Source organism: Dermacentor andersoni, chromosome 1 (genome assembly GCF_023375885.2).
Source record: "Dermacentor andersoni chromosome 1, qqDerAnde1_hic_scaffold, whole genome shotgun sequence".
NCBI lineage: Eukaryota > Metazoa > Arthropoda > Arachnida > Ixodida > Ixodidae > Dermacentor > Dermacentor andersoni.
In genome coordinates this window covers 98,045,755-98,064,920 of record NC_092814.1, presented here as the reverse complement: position 1 = coordinate 98,064,920, position 19,166 = coordinate 98,045,755, and the positions used below count along the sequence as shown (strand labels likewise).

Genomic DNA, 19,166 nt, shown 5'->3' with positions numbered 1-19,166 from the left:
CGGGCATGTCGTGTCGAGGGACGGCGTTCTCCCTGATGCCACTAAGCTCCGTGCTGTTAAAGAATTCCCGAGGCCAACGTCTCTAAAATACTTGTGCAGTTTCATTGGCCTCTGCTCGTACTTCCGCTACTTTATTTGAAATTTCGCTTCGATTATGGCACCTCTGACAGACCTTCTTCGGGGAGACCCCAATCTTTTTGCGTGGTCGCCGGCTTGCGATAATGCCTTCGCTACGCTACATCGCCTGCTCACAACACCACCAATCCTGCGCCATTTCGGTCCAACTGCTCCGACGGAAATCTGTAAGGATGCTAGCGGTGTTGGTCTTGGCGCTGTGCTTGCCCCGTGAAAGCCCGGCTGCCAAGAATATGTTGTTGCTTACACAAGCCGCGCTCTCATGAAAGCTGAAGCGAACTATTCAGTCACGGAAAAAGAATGTCTGGTGATCATCTGGGCCATCACAATATTTCGTCCATACCTGTACGGCCCCTCCTTCGATGTCGTTACCGATCACCACGCACTTTGCTGGTTGTCGTCTCTCAAGGATCCCTGCGGCCGCCGTGCTCGGTGGGCACTGAGGCTCCAAGAGTACGATATCCGGGTTGTCTACCGCTCAGGGAAGAAGCACGCCGATGCCGATGCTCTTTCGCGCTCGCCTGTCCACGCCGACATTGTCAGTGTCTCCGTCCTAGACGACCCACTTCTCCCATTCGCTTCCGTCGACATGGCTTTGGAGCAGCGCAAGGACTCCTGGATTTCATCTTTGATAGATTACATCTCTGATTCACCTGCACACCCACCATCCCGAGCGTTACGCCGACAAGCTTCGCACTTCGCCATCCGCGACGAAATCATCTATCGCCGTAACTACAGTTCCGACGCCCGCAAATGGCTGCTTGTAATACCCCGGCAGCTCCGCACTGATGTACGCGCCACTTTCCATGCCGACCCTCAGTGCGCACACGCTGGTCTCTTCAAGACCTACACCAGACTACGTCATAGGTTTTATTGGCGCAGTGTGTACACATTTGTGCAAAAGTACATTTGCTCTTGCACAGAATGTCATTGCCGCAAGTCTGACCCGTGCCGCCCTTCTGGACCAATGCAACCTCTGCCGTGCCCTTCGTGGCCCTTTGACCGGGTTGGGATAGAGCTATACAGACCTCTGCCATACACAGCTGCTGGCAATCGCTAGGTCATTGTAGCCATAGACCACCTCACAAGGTATGCAGAAACGGCCGCTCTGCCAGCTGCGACGGCTGGTGACGTTGCCTTCTTCCTGCTTCAACGCTTCGTTCTATGTCACGGTGCTTCCCGCGAACTCTTGAGCGACCGAGGCCGTGTCTTTCTCGCCGATGTCATTCAAGAAATTCTCGTTCAATGCCCCATTATTCATCGCTGTACCACCGCATATCACCTGCAAACAAACGGATTGACAGAGCGCTTTAACCGAACTCTTGGCAACATGCTTTCGATGTATGTCTCCTCCAACCACACCAACTGGGACCTCATCCTTCCCTATGTCACATACGCCTACAATACGGCACCTCAGTCAACGATGGGCTTTTCTCCCTTCTTTCTTCTATATGGCCATGAACCATCATTTCCCATTGACACTATTCTTCCTTACTGTCCCGACTTATCAGAGGGTACACCGGTTTCCAAAGCCGCCCGGTATGCAGAAGAATGTTGGCAACTAGCTCGCTCCCTTACAACGCAAGAACAAGCGCTGCAGAAATTTCGTCATGACGACGGGCGCCCCCACCACCAGTTTTCGCTTGACGCTCTCGTTTGGTTATGGGTGCCTCCTACTTGACACCAGGTGTTTCCTCCATGTTTGTATCCCGATACCATAGACCCTACCGGGTTCTACAGCAAACTTCTTCGGTGAACTACGTCATCGAACCTCTGACGCCCCTTAAAAACCTGCGTCGCTAAGGCCGTGAAACTGTGCACATAGATCGGCTCAAGCCGTATCACGAGCCCTTCGTCCTCACGATGCCTTAGGCCTCCTGTGTGGCTCCGTCTTCAGCGAGGGGGGAAGTTGTAAGGAAGAAGAAGTGCGCCGTGCAGAGCTCTGCAGCCGGATCGCCAGCACTACTGAAGTGGGGCTTGGGCTAGACGCTGTTCCTGGTGTGACTGGCTAATCCTACTCTGTTGCATCTTCCTGTCGGTGTCCTTCGTGTCGTCCACAGCCGTGTCGGACTTCTTAGCCATACTCTCTCTATACTGCACTGCCCCTCTATGGGATTCAGCTTCTTTGAGTGAAAGCTCCATACTGTCGCAACCCTCGTGGTGCGAAGGGTGATTCAAACTGTACTGCAATTTTTTTCTCACCTAGTGGGGAACAGAATAGCCTACTTCACAGGTCAAACTGTCTCAAATTTCACTTCTACTTTACCGTGCAATGTGCAATAACAAATTCGACAGCATTTATTTCTCTTTATAAATGTTGTTAGCTTTACATCAAGATTCGTCACTATGGATGCCTGGCATTATGGACAATATTGGTCAGAGACCAAAGTGTCCATAGTAATGAGGCCTGACTCTATTAATCCAGGTACATACAAATTAGGAAAGCTAACTGAGCTACCAAAAAAAGCACTTTCTTTGACTGACATCAATGATTGAGTACAGCTGGAAAATAGATGCAGTCCAAGCTCCGTGGTCCCAAAATTAATAAACTAATGCATTGTGATACATTTGGAGATGTCTTTGCAGGCGCAATGTGGTAAAGGTGGAATTAGGTTGTTTCCCTGCAAAGTGCCGGGCAATGTACAGTTTTTTGCAAAAGTATACGAGTCACTCCGTGCCTTCACCATATATGTTGTTCAGCTGTGTGATACGGTTTTCGTGGTTCTCCTGACAATCCAGACAACTGGATGGTGTGTATGAAAGTTCTTTTCATTGCCAAGGTCATTGGAACTTACAGCGTACTAAAGAAACACCCTAGAGAGACACTAAAGGCAAATATTAATACGACATGGACTGTTAAAATACCATTCCAGAAACCTCACAGCACTTGTTTCATGCCGAGAAAGGACCTAGTTCTAGAGAAAATCATGACTGAAGGGGCTGCATTCCTCTAGTACAAGGCAGATCACCTGCCTTGAGCGAGGTTGTGTGATGCTGCATATGTCACTCCATGCCTGTATTGCCGTCGGTGAATAAAAACAGCCCACGAGAGTTGGCACTAAGGTGTTTTGCGTGGCCAGAGACTGGCCAGAAACATGGTGGACACCGCATTTTCTGCTGCTTGCAGTTAGTATGACCTTCACAAGTTTGCAAAACCAGCATAGCACGACGCAATACCGTAACTACCAAAGCGTAACAGCAGGAGCTGTGTGAAGTTAAATGAAAACAAAACCTTTTGACCACTTGCTTCATTGTCAAGGGTAACATCAGTTAGTTATTTTTTTTTTTCTAATAATTGAATAGAAGTGGGCAAGTAGCATTTTCTTCCCTTTTATAATGCAATGCTGCAATATTTTTATTATGAGTGGTTGAGTACTAGTGAAACAATAATAATGAAGCGTTACAATGTCATTCGACTAGTTGGACTAGTGATCAAATCATGCCCTACATTTACCTCAGTTTCTTGCTTACTAAAGCTCTGTTCTCAATAATATTTGACTCGTTAGACATTTTCAAGCATTAATATGTCACTTTATTGACTTAATATTTGCTTTAGTGTCTCTTTAAAAAGTCTGTAGTCGCAGGCAACGCAGCCTGTATACTTTTGACAAAGACTACATAACCAGTACACCTACCATTTGTTTCCTCCTCAAAGGATAGTTAGCAATGATTTGACACCCCTGTGTAAGTGCTGGTGGGCCGCTTTCGGATGCTGTGCTCTTAAAGGTTGAGCCGATGCTGAAATCAAGGCTGTAACATTCACCAAGGCCATAACTCCCTACATTACAGAAGACCAAATTGTGATGTGTATAATGGTATTGCTTTAAAACAGTTTATTTCCCTTATGCATCTTTTGCCTCCTTTCATTGATGGCTTACTTATTGCAGTATATAAGCAGCTGTGACACTGCGCTGCTGAGCATGAAGTTGCAGTGGTCGCATTCTTATGGGAAATAATGCAAAAATGCTCATGTACCATTCATTGTGTGCACATTAAAGAAACCCAGGTGGTTACAATTAATCTGGAGTGCTCCACTATGGCATGCCTCATAATTTTTTTTACCCCAATGGCTTCTTATGATTGTCATTAAAAGTAAAGCCTTTTGGTATCCCTTATTTTTATTCATTGCACAGCGAGGGTTTTGACAGTGGCACACTTTATGCCTTAAATGGCATGAGAGCTTATTGGCTATTTACCTGCTTTCAAGACCACATATTAAGCTACAGCTGCGCTTTGATGGGTGTTGCACACCTGCTGCCAGGGCTTTCACGAGTGCTTGCTAACATTCCTATTGCTAGCTTATATGTATAAATACCCAAGAAAGTGGACAGAGGAACAGCCATAGCGATAGCTCAATTGGAAAATCATTGCATGTGTCATACAGAAGTAGTGTGTTCAGCTCCCACTGGCGGCAGAAGTTGTATTTTCTTACTTCCAATTTGTTCTAAACTTAGCGCTCATCATCAAGGCACAATTTAAAAGAAAAGAGTTAATTATTCTTTATTTGACTTGTCTTTTTACTTCTTATGGTTGTTACTAAAAATGAAACCCATCAGTTCTTAGTCTTTTTGCTGAGCCTAATATTGTGCTTACAAATAACCTACAAATTTGCGCAAATGGTTTCTCACTCTAGTAACTTTCTGAAATCCATACCTTGTTTCATTCACTGCTCAGCCTAAACAAAACTGAGCAAATGAAGCTGTGAACAAATAGCTATTTGCTGGATCCTTTCAGGCATCATGAGTAGAGGTGGGGAAATGGTAAGCAGCTCAAAAAAGAAGCAGAGTGTCAGAGAAAACATTTATGAGATAGTGGCTAATTGCACACTTAAAACCAGCTGTAGCTGTTTTGTGCACACGAGGAAACACTTAAATGCTGGGTGGAATGCTGCTCTTGTTGGCAGCAGCAGCTGCTTTCACTGTATGGGCAATGACAGCAGAGTGAAAGCATCAACCTAGTATGGACTTGTCCCGGCTTGCAAGCAGAACACTCCTACCTCCTACTGCAAGCTGGCTTATGCTACAGTGCCACAACCAGTTGTAATCGCTTGGTGCACAACAAAAGATACCACAGAACACTGCTTCATTTCATACAAGACACTAGTCTCACAGCTCAGATATAATGCGCACCCTATGTTATGCATTAAGGCAAGTGTCAGTTGCAATAAAAAAAAATATGCCCCCAAGGCCAAACTTTAGCCCATTTCAGTTGATGATATAAAAGGTATTGCAAAATTTCTGTAGAGCTTGTTAGGTAGTGCTCATCTACATGGAAAGCTTTGTGAAGTATAGGGTCCAATAAAGATTAGTCTTAAAGTTTTGCACATTCTCTTGCCTTGTCACTTATAGCAACTACAAAAATTACATCCGGCTCAGAATAATTCAAACTCGTAACAGCTACTCAGTTTTGTTTGAATCATCAAAAGTTTTAATATCTGAAGTGAAATGTAATATTATCTAATACAAAACCATGAGCATACCAACTGGTAAAAATACACTGATCACAGTTTTGTTTCTGCACAGTGTCAAATAGAATGCAGGCTACACATTAAAAGATGACAAAAGCTTTGCGGAGAACATTTTTCATTCAGAAGATTGGAAATTGTTTCTTTGTGAAGAAGTATACTTCCTTATAGTGGTCGACTACCTCATGAACACTTGAGATTTCTAGACAAGATTTCCTCTGCAAGTAATAGATTTTCTGTAGTTCTTTATGGAGGTCTTAGAATGCCACCATTGGTGGTTATAAAGCTGCATTTTGTCTAGGTGGTCACATTATTTTAGTAGTGCTTCATTTGAGAATGCAGAAAGTTCAAGTGAACTGATAGGTCCATTTACATTTAACAGTGTTTAAGCTGGCTTATCATACTTTTTGAACATTTTGTAATGTTCCCTCATTGTTGTTGCTACCATAGCAACATGCCTTGTGTACAGTAAGGACGAATAGGGACAAACCGTATGCCTGTGTAGTGTGCCACTAGGTGCATCTATTTTCCATGACTGGTAACTTCGGAGTTTTGAGATCTATATGTAGTTATGGTTGAGATACCTTCTTGCACTCCTCTTTGCACTTACTGGAGGCCATTTACCAAGCTTGATCACTGGCAGCCGCCACTGCAACAAACATGGCAGTCATGCTGGAGCTAACTTTTTATGGAGGCCTTGTGAGCTCAGGTCATGTTTGAGTATGTGGCACTAGAACTGATCCTGATCGTTTGCTCATACTCAGGTTGCTGAGAGTTTGTTTGCTGATTGGTTAGCTATTATTCTGCCTGTGTGCCGTGTTTGCAGCGGTAGTGTCTCCTTGGAATCGAGCTTGGCAGATGGCCTTCAGTATTTGTGTGAGCAGTGATTGGGATGGAAGAAGGAACCTTCACCTGTGCAGTTTTCATTCTTTTGTTATTGTTTCTTTTGCTGTAAGGAGGGTTAGGGCTGTAGTGTTGTATAACAGTTTGATGTTCATTGTATCATTGAAAGTAGTTTCATGAGCTGCGTGTTCAATGTGGAGTTTTGATACCCTTTCAGATCTTAGAATGTGGTGGAAGCCTGGTTGATGCTGTTTCCGTTGCAGTCAAGGCAGCTTTGTATGACCTAAAGTAAGTGAACAAGTTACGTTAATTTTTGTCTAAGAATAGTTGTCACCAAACAAGTCATATTCATTTGTTGATAATTTAAGTTGTCTGCAATACATTTACACTGAAAGCTCTTGACCATAAGTTCAGAAGTAAAGCCAGCTATTCACTTTATTGCAGGATAAATAAAATTCTGATATTTTTTATGAGGTACTAATGTGAAGCAAGACAATAAAGTTCTTGACACATCAGTTATTCCTTTGTGCTTTCTAAATCACACATAGCAAAGCAGAAATTTCGAGGGTAACATTTGCTAAAACACTAAACCTGTGTGTGAGATAATTAACAGATAATGTAAGAATGAATTAGTATAGGCAATGAATGTGACAGTGTGCAATTAAAATGAAAAGAGTGTTTGTAGTGCACTGAAGTAAAACATCATCACTTTGTCACATGCAAATCAAAATGAGCAACATGAATCATCCTTGTGCCATAGCACACGGTGTTAATATTCAACAGTGCATGTCGAGCTATTTTAATTTGATGTTATCTGAAACTTGCACATACTTATTGTCTTTTGTTTTTCAGTAAAACTTCATTTGACCATAAACAGCAGTTATGAGCTAGGAAATGGAGCCACTGATGTTTGTTGATTTATTTGTGAGATCCTTCATGGGCTCCTTCATGATGCCTTTGTTTAAACATGTCTTAATGTTATATATATATATATGTGTGTGTGTGTGTGTGTGTGTGTGTGTGTGTGTGTGTGTGTGTGTGTGTGTGTGTGTGTGTGTGTGTTAGCTCAGTGCACATGTGCCACTGTAGGTAAGTCCTCCATTCAATTACCTTCCTTTAATTCGAACTTCTTTTAATTCGAACAAACTTTTGGGCCCCTTAAAGTTCGAATTATCGAGATTTGACGAGATTGTGTGATATATATATACCGGCATTATGCAACGCGCAATGCTTTCCGTGCTCAGAAGCCATTTGCGAGGATTACAAAGGTGGAGTCAGCGCCATTGCTAACAGCAGCGAATTGTTTCAATGAAAAACATGGCACAAGCGACAAGCTTGTTTGCGAACGCTGAAGTAGCTAGGCCTGGCGTTGCCGTGGCGTGGCTACAGCTGCCAGCGGATCTGTGTGCAAGAGCGCCCCCTCGAGGCGGCGCGATAATCAAAATGGCGGTGGTGGTGGCGTCGATTAAGGCCGTTTCAGACCTGCTATCATGCGCACAAATTTCCGCCACAGTTTCTTTTTTCATTGCGTGCGATGTGGAGGAGTCTCTCCTAAGCTCTTTCTCTATGGCGGGGTCAGAGCAATGCTGGTCGGTGGCGCTGCCGCATGATTTGGCGCTCTGCTGAGAGCATTGTCGGAGCATAGTATGTTGGAATTAACCCTCGCAAATGTTGCGTGTTCAAATTACTGGGTGTTTTTACCCATTGAAAAACACATAACTTTGACGGGACCACGGCGTCAGTTCGAATAAACCAAATGTTCGAATTAACGAGATCTGACTGTACACACACATATATATATATATATATATATATATATATATATATATATATATATATATATATATATATATATATATAGGGAGAATTCTGTGTATTAGGGTTCTCCCCAGAGATTCGTGAGGCCTGGACATATTGCGACCAGGGGGAGAGGGCGGGGGTTGAACATGTTCAAGGTTTCTGCCCATATGTGGTTGATATTTACGTCTTAAAAATTCTGCTGATGTCCTCACTGGCACCTTTAATGCAGGGTAGGCATATGTGTTTTTGAGGATGTGGTGAATTGAAATGTTGTAGTTTCTGGAGTTCAGCATTTAATAAAAGTTTTTTTGTGTGTGGAAAATTGTAATTGTTGTGCTGAGCTTAGTAAATATGGCTACCCAAATAACATCTGTTACAAAGCCATTACAGTATGAGATCGTTCTTACATAACGAGGGTCTCGAATCTGGCAACATTGATGCCTTCAGGTAGCATGTGCGGGTTTATTGACCAGTTGCCTTCACCCAGAAAGATCATGTACTCATGACGCCTGCAGCAGAAAGGATGTTCCACATCCACCGCCAAGGTTTGTGAGTGGTGGCGCTGGCTAACACTCCCAAGGTTAGCTCTAGTAGCAACACATAAATACCCAAGAAAGTGGATTGGGAAACCATGCCACGGTAGCTTCATTGGTTAAAGCATCGCACGCGTAATGCGAAGATGTGGGATCGTTCCCCACCAGCGGCAAGTTGTTTTTCATCCACTTTCATTGCCATTAATTTATCATTTCTTTAATTCAATTAGTAAGTACAAGTAATTTCCCCTATGTTTTCTTTGGTGTCTTTGTTTGTTGGCTTCTCATGATATGATTAGTAAAAATCGGGCCTCTCGATTAACCCCCTTTCTTCTCGTCTCTACTACTATTCAGTGATACATAATACGATGGGAAAATTTGCTAGTAAGTGCTTGATGGAAGAAAGAATGATAAGGACCAGACTTTTTTATATACTAAATGCAAATGCACAAGATTTTCACTGGCGAGTGGTTTCTGAAATTTGTGATTTATCTGAATACCCAAAACCCTACCTATGGAGCTTTCCATTGGGGTGTAAGAACAAATCCTCTGTGGATTGATTCATGTGGGTATGAAGTGCATAGGCTGCCTCTGTCCCTTATGCTTTTGAGTCGGTGCTCATGTGGGCTTACATTACAAAAGGTATGATGGTGACACCCAGTCAGCTCTCATTGCACAGTGTATAGGCACTGTTTTGTTTGGTATTACAGGGAAGATGTTAAGAGGAGTTCTGCAACGGTTTTCATGTGATGAAGGCCGGTGTGCAACGGCGTTGTCAATGTCAAATGTAAATACAATGCAACATGTGTTGGCACTCTGAATTTTCTTTGAAATGCAGTGATGCTTGATTATAAAATAGAAGTTAACTTTTGTATATCTCAAGTGAATATACAACTTACATGCAGAGTTTTTTTAACCAGTAATCCATAATTTTTGTTTCACACGTCATGTCATACCGGTTTTACATTGAAGGTCAACTAGGAGTTTGTATGGCTTTGGCAGTGAAAGCTGATGTTGTGGTGCTGCAGTGTGGTGGAGGTCGTCACTAGGAACTGCCAGCCATGATCACGCTTTAATGTAACAGCTGTGTTCAAGCAAACTGTGAGTTAGCAAACAGACCCTAGTACTTCCGTAGGGTGTGAGTACCTATTATGTGCTTCTGTGGGATGTGAGTCCCTAGTACTTCTGAAGGGTGTTCCGTATACAGCTTCACTGTCTTTGATTATCATTTGTCAGATTGACGTATACCTGTGAAGGTTTTTTTTTTTAATTTGGAGCAGTATGCTCTCGTAAAACAGCTTCCACTGTGTGCAAATTATAATGAGGCTTAATAATTACTGTTTGTTCTATTTGTTGTGCAGGATTCCAAAGGTGTCAGTAACCATCGATGAAAATGGGGATCCAGAAATTGAGGTTTCCGATGACCCGTATGATGTCAACAGAATAGGCATTGCAAACGTGCCTTGCTTTATTACACTTTCAAAGGTTTGCCTTTGCTTGCTACTTTGTTCCTGAGGCTGTGTGTAATTTTCTGACTCCAGAACCTAAAAACAGATTTTTTGGTCAGTTTACCCTACCAGTCCCCCTTCATCCTTTCAGTGCCACTGACGTACCGGTACACTTTTGCGTTTCTGTCCCCCCATGTCACTGATGTCAGATAGGAATGTGAGGACCATACCAAGGGAGCATTTGCCATTATTTGTGTCATTTTTGCCCTTCTGCCTAACCAGAAATAAACCATTAAGTTCATTTTGTAATATTAAACAACAACAACAACAACAAAAACATGACGCTAGAGGTCCGGAAAGAAAACCTCCGAAAAAACTTGGCACTAAAACAGTTAAAGGGACCCTGAAACACTTTTTATTGAAGTTCAGAAATGCATTTGACATTAAAATAGATTATTTCAGAAATATTTTGCAGAGCAAAGTACTTCAATGCGTTCGGTAGGAGTGGAGTTATTGGCAATCAAACATCACCTTTGATCCCCTTCACAGTGCTCCCACTCCTTCTTTGATGCCCTGCACTGCGAAGGCTGTGGTGGAACGAGGCAGTGTTAACAACACTGTGCCTACTGAACATCACTGTGCCACGCCTTTCAAATTTGATTTTGGATGTTTATGTAGACACCACTGATTCCAATTTTGTAGTGTACGACATGCTAAACTCGGAGGCTATTCCTTAATTTGCGTTTGAGTTCACGGTGTCTCCACAGGTATCTCATCCCTTTGCTGTGCTGCAATGTATGAGATAGCTACACGTAGCTGTGTTTCCTTGCACCGAGTGGCATGAGTAGCACTTTTCCTTTCGTACTTATTTCTGCGGCAATCACATAATTTCCGAGGGTCGAATGCAACATCTTCTTTATGTTTGTTTGTGTGAGTACGTCAGCAGCGTGCACATCAGCTTCAGGGCACGTATATAGTCTGGCAGAATGCAGATGTGTGCTGTGCACGGTGCAGTTATGCTACACTGGCCAAAATTCGGCACTAAAGTCAAGCAGCTTTATAATGAAGTGCTTGGGGCCTCCAAAATTATTTGTTATACAGGTCGCTTAGTTGTAAAAGTTGCGCATTGGACAGCTCACAATAGAACCGAGGCAGAATTATTCTTTCGTTATACAGGTCATTTTGTTGTAGAGGTGCTTGACTGTATACAACGTCTGGCGCAGTCAGCATGACCAGCAGCGCTTGGCACACTTCATTTCAGCTGGCGCGTGAATTGAAGATAACGTATATCACGCCAGAGCGTCTAGACCACAGTGCATGGGGCACTAGCTCGGCTGGCCAGCAGCACGCTGGCCTTCAGTTCTGGTGCACCGAAGTGAGCGTGGTGCGTATGTGCCTTCACCAAGCACAAAAGTGTTCGCTCGCTGTGCGCTTGTGCACATGCGCTGTGGCAATAGACCTCTCCTGGCATATGTCACACTGCGCCAGCGACATCACAGCGTGATGTCACCGGCGCACGTGCAGTGACCCTGGTTTGCAAAACACAGCCACCACAGTACATTGTGCACTAGCTCGGCTAGCCAGCAGCATGCTGGCCTTCAGTTCTGGTGCACCGAAGTGAGTGTGGTGCGTTTGTGCCTTCACCAAACACAAAAGTGTTCGCTCGCTGTGCGCTTGTGCACATGCGCTGTGGCAATAGACCTCTCCTGGCGTATGTCACACTGCGCCAGCGACGTCACAGCGTGATGTCACCGGCGCATGTGCAGTGACCCTGGTTTGCAAAACACAGCCACCGCTGGCTTTCTGCGTGGTGCAGTTGTGCAGCGCTTGGTGTAGGTGGGTGCCACGTGGACATGTAAATTCCTTTTTTTTTTTCTCTCTTTTTTTTCTTTTTTTAACACGAACCTCCACAATTCTTTGCGTAGAGAAATGTACCACGGTGTGTGTGTGTGGTAGGAGGCGGGGGAGGATAGAGCTTCAGGACCCATAATTCTTGAACAGGTGAGAACGAATGAGATGCGATGATTAGTGAGCGCATGTATATCGGTGCCATCTGCACTGTGTGCAGAAAAAATTAAAATAAAGTACTGAAAAATAATCTTTTGACTGAATGATCAGACTATAAATGAGTTCCTAGCATGTTTTGACCACTGCCGAAGCTGCGTGTATACATTTTATCACTGGGAATGCCAAAATGGCAAACCACTGAAATTATTGCATTTTAATGCAAATCTCGATGGGTCTTAAGCAAAGTGAACTGTCTTTTTTTTATTATTTGTTGTTATAATCACCTTTACGGCACGAACTTCATGCTGTGGTGATGCACATAAGCATGCAAATGTTGGTTCTTTTAAAGTTGAAAGCAGCAAAGGGGGGCGGAGACAAAGAAAAGTTACCGTGCAACGGATTAGGTACTTATGTACACTTGTGCTTTGTGCATTCACATGTTCATGGCTGATAATTAAAATTAAATTATGGTATTTAACATCCCTAAGCTGCACAGTGGCTTATGGGGGACGCTGTAAGGAAAGACTTCTGGTGGTGGCTCCTGAATTAAGGTGCCACCACTTGGTAGGGTTCCACTGAGCCACCGTGATGGATATGGCTGAAAGTCGTAGACAAAGTTCATATTGTATATCGTTTTAAACTACAGTGTAAATGGTGCGCAAATGAGTACTTTCACGACAATGCATTCCAAATTTTTCTTCGAAGACCGGTCATTTAAGTGAAGCATCATTTTGGCATTCTGAAAATGTGCATCATATGTGATAAATTTTTCGCTTTCGAAGAGTAATAAATTTTTGTGGCTGTTTGATCTACTGAAGAGGCACACACTTACGAAATCACTTCATGCTGACTTTAGGCTGACCATGCTGACCATGCAATCTGCAACAACGCTGCGTTGCAGTGCCGGTAAAATGGGACGATCATACTTTCGAAGCACAGTTCGTAAATGTTATAACTTCAAAAAATAGCAATATACCTGAATTACGATTGTGGCAGTTAATGTACAAGCAGCAGTCTTATGCGGAGAGAACAGGTCGCAAGAACGTTTTTTCGCCGACCAGCACCCACTTTGGAGGTGCGGTATATGGGAGGTGCACTTGCACTGAAGTCACGCTGTTTGCAAACAGGAAGAGGTCTATAGCTGATCATCACGCTGCTTCTGGCTGTGTTCAATGTGCTGAACTATACAGGGGGCAAATTTCAGGTGATCCTGGTGCCAACTTGACGTATCCGACTTTTCCGGCTGCTGCCTGGTATGTTGGAAATGCTGGACTATATCTATGCCTTAAGCAATGTATGCCACACTCTGGACTCACGTTGCAAGGATTCATAATATGATGGCAGCACACTTTGATGGCAGCACAACCATGATGGCAGCACACTTTGAAGGTGTATAACTCTGGAAGCAAACAACCATTCCAGTCAGATGTTGGCGCTTGAGCTGGCTTGGCACGTGCCTGGTGTAGTATGCACTCTTCCTGGAGCCATATCAACCACAGAAACCAATGAGGGCATGAAGTTGTCCTCAGCAAGCGGGCTTGTCGCGGCACCCCGTGGCAGCTGTGGTATCTGCGCCTGGTGTGCACGCTCATGTGCTCCAGTCTGGCCATGCTATGTGGTGCGGACCGACTTTGTCCTGCGCCAGCTTGACCAACAAATAGTAGCCGCATCCAAATTGTGCATTTCTCAAGCACTATGAATAGTTCACTGAGAAGCAATGTTTTCCAAAGGGTCAAGCCAGAAACAGCCAGGAGTGAGCTTGGGTTGGCAAGTGTACGTGTTCTCTGAGCTTAAGTATCATGTGGTTAAGGGCTAGTTGAGTGTCCAAGCTAATAAAAGTTAGTCAAACCTGACGGCTACGACACTGATAAGCATTGTGGCCAAAGTTTCATTCCTACATGGCTGGGCGAGGCCGAGCATGAGCAGACAATTTATCGGTTTCTTCTGAAGATATGTCATTTTTATCGAAATTCAAAACTAAGATTTTCACTTACTTCAGCCTGTTTAGTAAACTGTATTAATATTAAAATGTACACAGTAACAGCAGGAAGAAGCACACTGATCCAAACATGCTTGTTGATTGATGACAACTATCAGCCAGTGGCAATGCTGTATAGGAATATGCCCGCTGAGGTCTAGGGGCAGCCTCCAGCAACCCCAAAAGGGTGAGAAGAAGGCCTTTGTTGAAGAGAGGGTGTTTTAGAAAATGAGAAAAAAGTGACTTCACACTCCACTTGTGAGACCCACGTGCCACGCACAAGTGCAAAATGTTCACAGCAGCATGTGCCATCCGCAGAATGTTTTTTTTCACCAAGCCTGATGGGTGGTTCAGGGCCCCTTTGTGTTATGGTAACTTTTACTTAGTTATTTTCTTCAGGCTGTTAAGAAGGCTTGCAAAATATGAAGTGCCTGGATTACACTCTAGTACTCTAATGTGACTTATCAGTGTTTGCTCTGTAGAATGATAAACTTAATCTTTCTGACGTAATCATTTGTAGCCTTTGGAAAATCCATTCATGTCATGCAGGTTTTATTGGATCATATTTTTTGCTTGCAGTAGTTGAAGTGGGGATTTTCTCTTTAGATCTAGTCTCAAGCTGTGCCATTTTGCTTGCTTGTCCTCAGGAATTGTTTATTGAGAGCGTCAAGTGCATTGCAAACATTTGATAATGTCCCTTTGTTTGTCAACTGGAGCTTCCTGTAAGCTTTGAGCATTGATTGTGGTGATCAATATCTAACCATGTGCAGTGCATCTGTGGATACCTCATACCCATTGTGCAAGTGCAACATTATGCACGAAAGCAGTAACTGGTGCCCGCACTGAGTTGCCGTGCTGCTAAACTTGTGACATTTTGTTCTGCTAGTCAAGTTCTTCACACGTTTCACTATATGCAGTACCACACAAACTCTGACTGGGCTCTCATTAACTGCAACTGTTTAGTAACTTAATAACAGACACTTATAGTTGCATAAGAATGACCTGAAATTGTGTTGTCAGGATGCTCATATCTTGCTATAGTGGTGTTGAGTTCTTATGATATATTTGTGCTCTAATGTTGTAGGTGGGCCAACAGTTTGTGTTAGATGCAACCCAAGAGGAAGAAGCCTGTGCAGTGGGCTCTCTAGCAATGGCTGTTACAGCAACTGGAAAGATAGCGAGTCTTTTCAAAGGTGGTACTGGGAGCCTTCATCCTGAAAATATTATGGACATCATTGAGGTGTGCATTGAGCTTGGAGTTTTTCTTTACCATTTGTGAATGCCTTATGTTGGGAAATGGAATTGTACAGCGATGGTATGCTTTGTGTGTTAAACCTGTAGAATCATTTGGACATATCTTAACTTTTTTTCTGGCTGTTCCTCAGTGCATAGATAAACAATCCAGATCATTCCGTTAGCCTTGCACAAACAAGCTCAATTAGTTTCACGGCTCCTTACAACAAGTTTGGCACTGCTGTTGCATGTTGTGATTTGCTTTTAGTACACATAAGATATTATTCTCATTCCGGTGTTCTGAATAGCTAAACCTCTGTATAACGAAGCCGGTAAAATCAATAATTTACTTCATTAAATAGAAATTTTGTTATATTGAAATTCAACCTTTTTGCAAATAAGTACAGTCGCCAAAGGAGTTTTCTTACATGGAAGGGGCCGCAAAATTTTCCGAATTATCGCGCAATCGGAAGAAGCAAATCTGAATGAGAATGAGAAGAAGAAGAAGAAACTTTATTAATAAATGGTCCGGCAGTTTTTTGTTCTGGTAGCCTCAGGTGGCGGCTCGAAGTCCTTGGACTCTGGCAGCATCTTCGGCTAGCCGGACGGCCCAGAGCTGGCCTGCCAGCTCTGAACTTTTGAGAGCCGCCTCCCAGCAGCGCTGACGCCGACGGAGGAGGTCCCCGGCGGCTCTCGCAGCCGGGGTGGCGTTGGGAAGAAGCGAGCTCGAGGCTTCCCGTACTGTGGCAACGGCCGCGATTACGGACGCGTCGTGAACGGAGGCGGTCTCATTACCGTGGTTGCCGGCACATTCCCAGAGCATGTGTCGCAGCGTTGCTGTCTGTCCGCAAGCTCTACAGGCATCTGTTGGATATAAACGCGGGTAGCAGTGATGTAGGACGGCGAGGCTAGTGTAGGTGTGTCTGGAGCAAGCGTAATGTTATGGCCTCATTCCTGTTTAATTTATTGTGTGGTGGCGGGAATGTGCGTCTTTCGAGTCTGTAGTGTTGGGTGAGGTCTGTGAACGTGGTCAGGCGATCGCCCCACGCCCATTGCGATTCTTGTTGCTGCATTTCTGTTGTAGTGCCCCGATCCGGTAGATCCGATGCCCCACTCTCGGGGGCGGAGGTGGCGGCCACATAATCTGCGGCGGCTCGGCGTGTGAGACCTCGAGCCGTGGCGTTGCCCGCGAGCGGGGCATCGGTGTGTGCTGGGGTTGCGAGGGTGATGACGAGTCGCCGTCGTCACAAATTTGGAGTATGCGGGCCGCTTCCCACCAGACGCGACCGCACGCGAAGCCTCGGATTGCCGCCTGCGAGTCGCTGATCACGATCACAGCGTTCAGCACCGCAGTCAGTGCTAGGGCTATCGCGGCTTCGGCTGCCTCCGTGTGTCCCGTGGCCACCGCGGCGCTCACGAGGCACTTACCCGTGCGGTCCACAACAGCGACCACGTGTGCGCTTCTTCCTCCTCCATATCACACAGCGTCTGCATGTACCGCCTTGTTGCTGTTGCCAAACTTCTTCTGAAGACCTCTTGCTCGTCTGTTGCGTCTCCCGGCGTGGTGCGTCGGGTGCATGTTTTTGGGAAGCGGTGGAATGATCAGAAAAAATCATTTTATTGAATTTGAGAGTCGGTGACGAAAGATAACAGTTTCATGCTGTGTCGACGATACCTTCACATCAGCGGTACAAGTGCAGCCAGCCACACTTTCGCGTCCACCATGCCCTCACCGCTGACACTGTCACCCGCAGTGGAACAGCACTATTATGAAAAGCACCGGCAGCAGGGAGCGAATGCTTCGTCTGTCTTTTGCTTCAGCGTGTCTCCGAGAACCGAGATCACGTAACCTCCAGTACTAAATGCACGGGAAGAAAGTGCACATTTTGCCACGCCATTTTGGCACACCTGCTCTTTGCACTTGCGGCAGATTACCTTGGCACACGGGAAGCGTATGCACTCAGCATGGCTGTCAGCGTGACAGCCAAGCACAGCCACAGCCACGTTAAAAGGGTTATGAATGCCAACCTGCTCGCACCCTCTCACGCACGCTTTATCACGTTACCGTGAGCTCAGTTCAGCTCTCCCTCCTTTCCCCCAACTAGCACGTGAAGATGGCTCTTGTCCAACCACCATCCTTCTCGGCTCACTTTTGCATGCTTTTACAGGCACCCATAGCATACAGTACGCATGGGGCACGATAGGACCTTATCACACTTGGACTTTATGCGGAACATGACGCTGCTCCGCTTTGGCGGTTGCTCTTGGTTTGGTCGCCTGGCACAAGCAGCCTCTTGTAATTCAACCATTTGGCCCTCAGCATCCGTCGCAATTTCTATTTTTTGTCTCGGTATTCCTTGATGGTGGCAGTGAAATTTGGGTATAGTGAAATCACCTGTAAACATACTTTGTTATATTGAAGTTCTAGATACATGGTGTACTATGGACAAAATGTTATAAAAAGTTTAAAACATTGTTATATAGAGAATATTGTTCTATTGAAGTTCATTTTATCCAGGTTTAACTATATTATATTACTGTAGAAGGTGTATGACTAGGAAAAATGAGTTCCTAGAAAATTTTTTATTCTAGTGAATCTCCTTGCCTGATACAACATATTTGGCCTGTGGATACATCTGAAGCACAATTCAATTGTGCCTGTATGATAGTCATATTGCTATCATGTTGCATCTTGGCCACATATATTGTTAAAAAATGCACTTGTACGTGAAATTTCCAGAAGACAGCTATCAATTTGTTTCAGCATGTGTATTCGATGCTGGGTGATTTGAGGTATTCCACACTAACTGTTAAAGATGTTTCTGTAACAGCATTAAAGTGATGCTCAGGTTTATTGTGATGAACGGTTTTAAGTGAGCCTGACTAGGGCATGTAGTGGTTGTATTTATCCAGTATTTTCTTACTTTTCTCAATGGCATATGTGGCTTAATATAACGATATAAATGTGGTCAAGATTGGAGTATGTGAAGTCATAGCACATGTTGCTTACTGTGGTGTTTAGGTCACTGACAGTGAAGCTTGAAGGAAATATTTCGAAAAGCTTTTTAACCAGCCATAAGGATTCATTGGCTGTGGGATTCTGCTGCTGGGAGTTCTATCACAGATTGATTTAATACTGCCTGTACACAGGCAGTATTAAATCGATCACCACATAGAAATCCGCAAAAGGCTTTAGGAGGCTATTGCAGGTAACATGTTGCATTTTGAGTCTGTATGTTTGGCTTCATAGTGTAAACATGCAAAGGTTGTAGTGGCTCTTCAGATCATAATCTTGCACACTGTTTTCTTGCAGGTTGGAAGAGATGTTGGGATTGCTCTCAACACTGCAGTCATTGAAAAGCTGAAGCTTGAAAGCATTGCTAAAAGGGAAAAGAAGGGATTTCTCCTATAGCATGCAGCTGCTGTATGCCAAATATAAGCATGCAGTTAATGTGCGGTGAAAAAATAAATGTGTCATCACTGTGACTGTAAATTTTTCAGCCTGTGCTAAAGTGGAAGGTTGTCCTTGCAGTAGTGGTGAGATTTAGCTTGTCCATATGCATACAGTTGACTCCTATTAGTTCCACCCTGGTGGGACCAGCGAAATTGATCTAATTATCCAGTGGGTTGAATGAACTCTTTCATGAACAGAAGTTTATTTTGCTGGTAAAACTGATTTTTATTCAAAAAATAAAAAAGAACATTGCGAAAGAAAATGCTGTTCT

The 19,166-nt window shown here is 44.2% G+C and overlaps 1 protein-coding gene across 2 annotated transcripts in view; it reads left to right on the top strand.

Moving 5' to 3' along the window:
• Rrp42 (exosome complex component Rrp42) overlaps nt 1–18,941 on the top strand; it is a 29,470-nt gene extending 10,529 nt beyond the window's left edge. For both annotated transcript variants that reach the window (XM_050193165.3, XM_050193166.3), the window contains exons 5-8: nt 6,660–6,730; nt 10,137–10,260; nt 15,293–15,448; nt 18,755–18,941. In XM_050193165.3, coding sequence (XP_050049122.1) covers nt 6,660–6,730; nt 10,137–10,260; nt 15,293–15,448; nt 18,755–18,853 — 450 coding nt within the window. In that variant the 3' untranslated portion in view covers nt 18,854–18,941. The remainder of the gene's footprint in view (nt 1–6,659; nt 6,731–10,136; nt 10,261–15,292; nt 15,449–18,754) is intronic.
• Nucleotides 18,942–19,166: the final 225 nt, after the last annotated feature.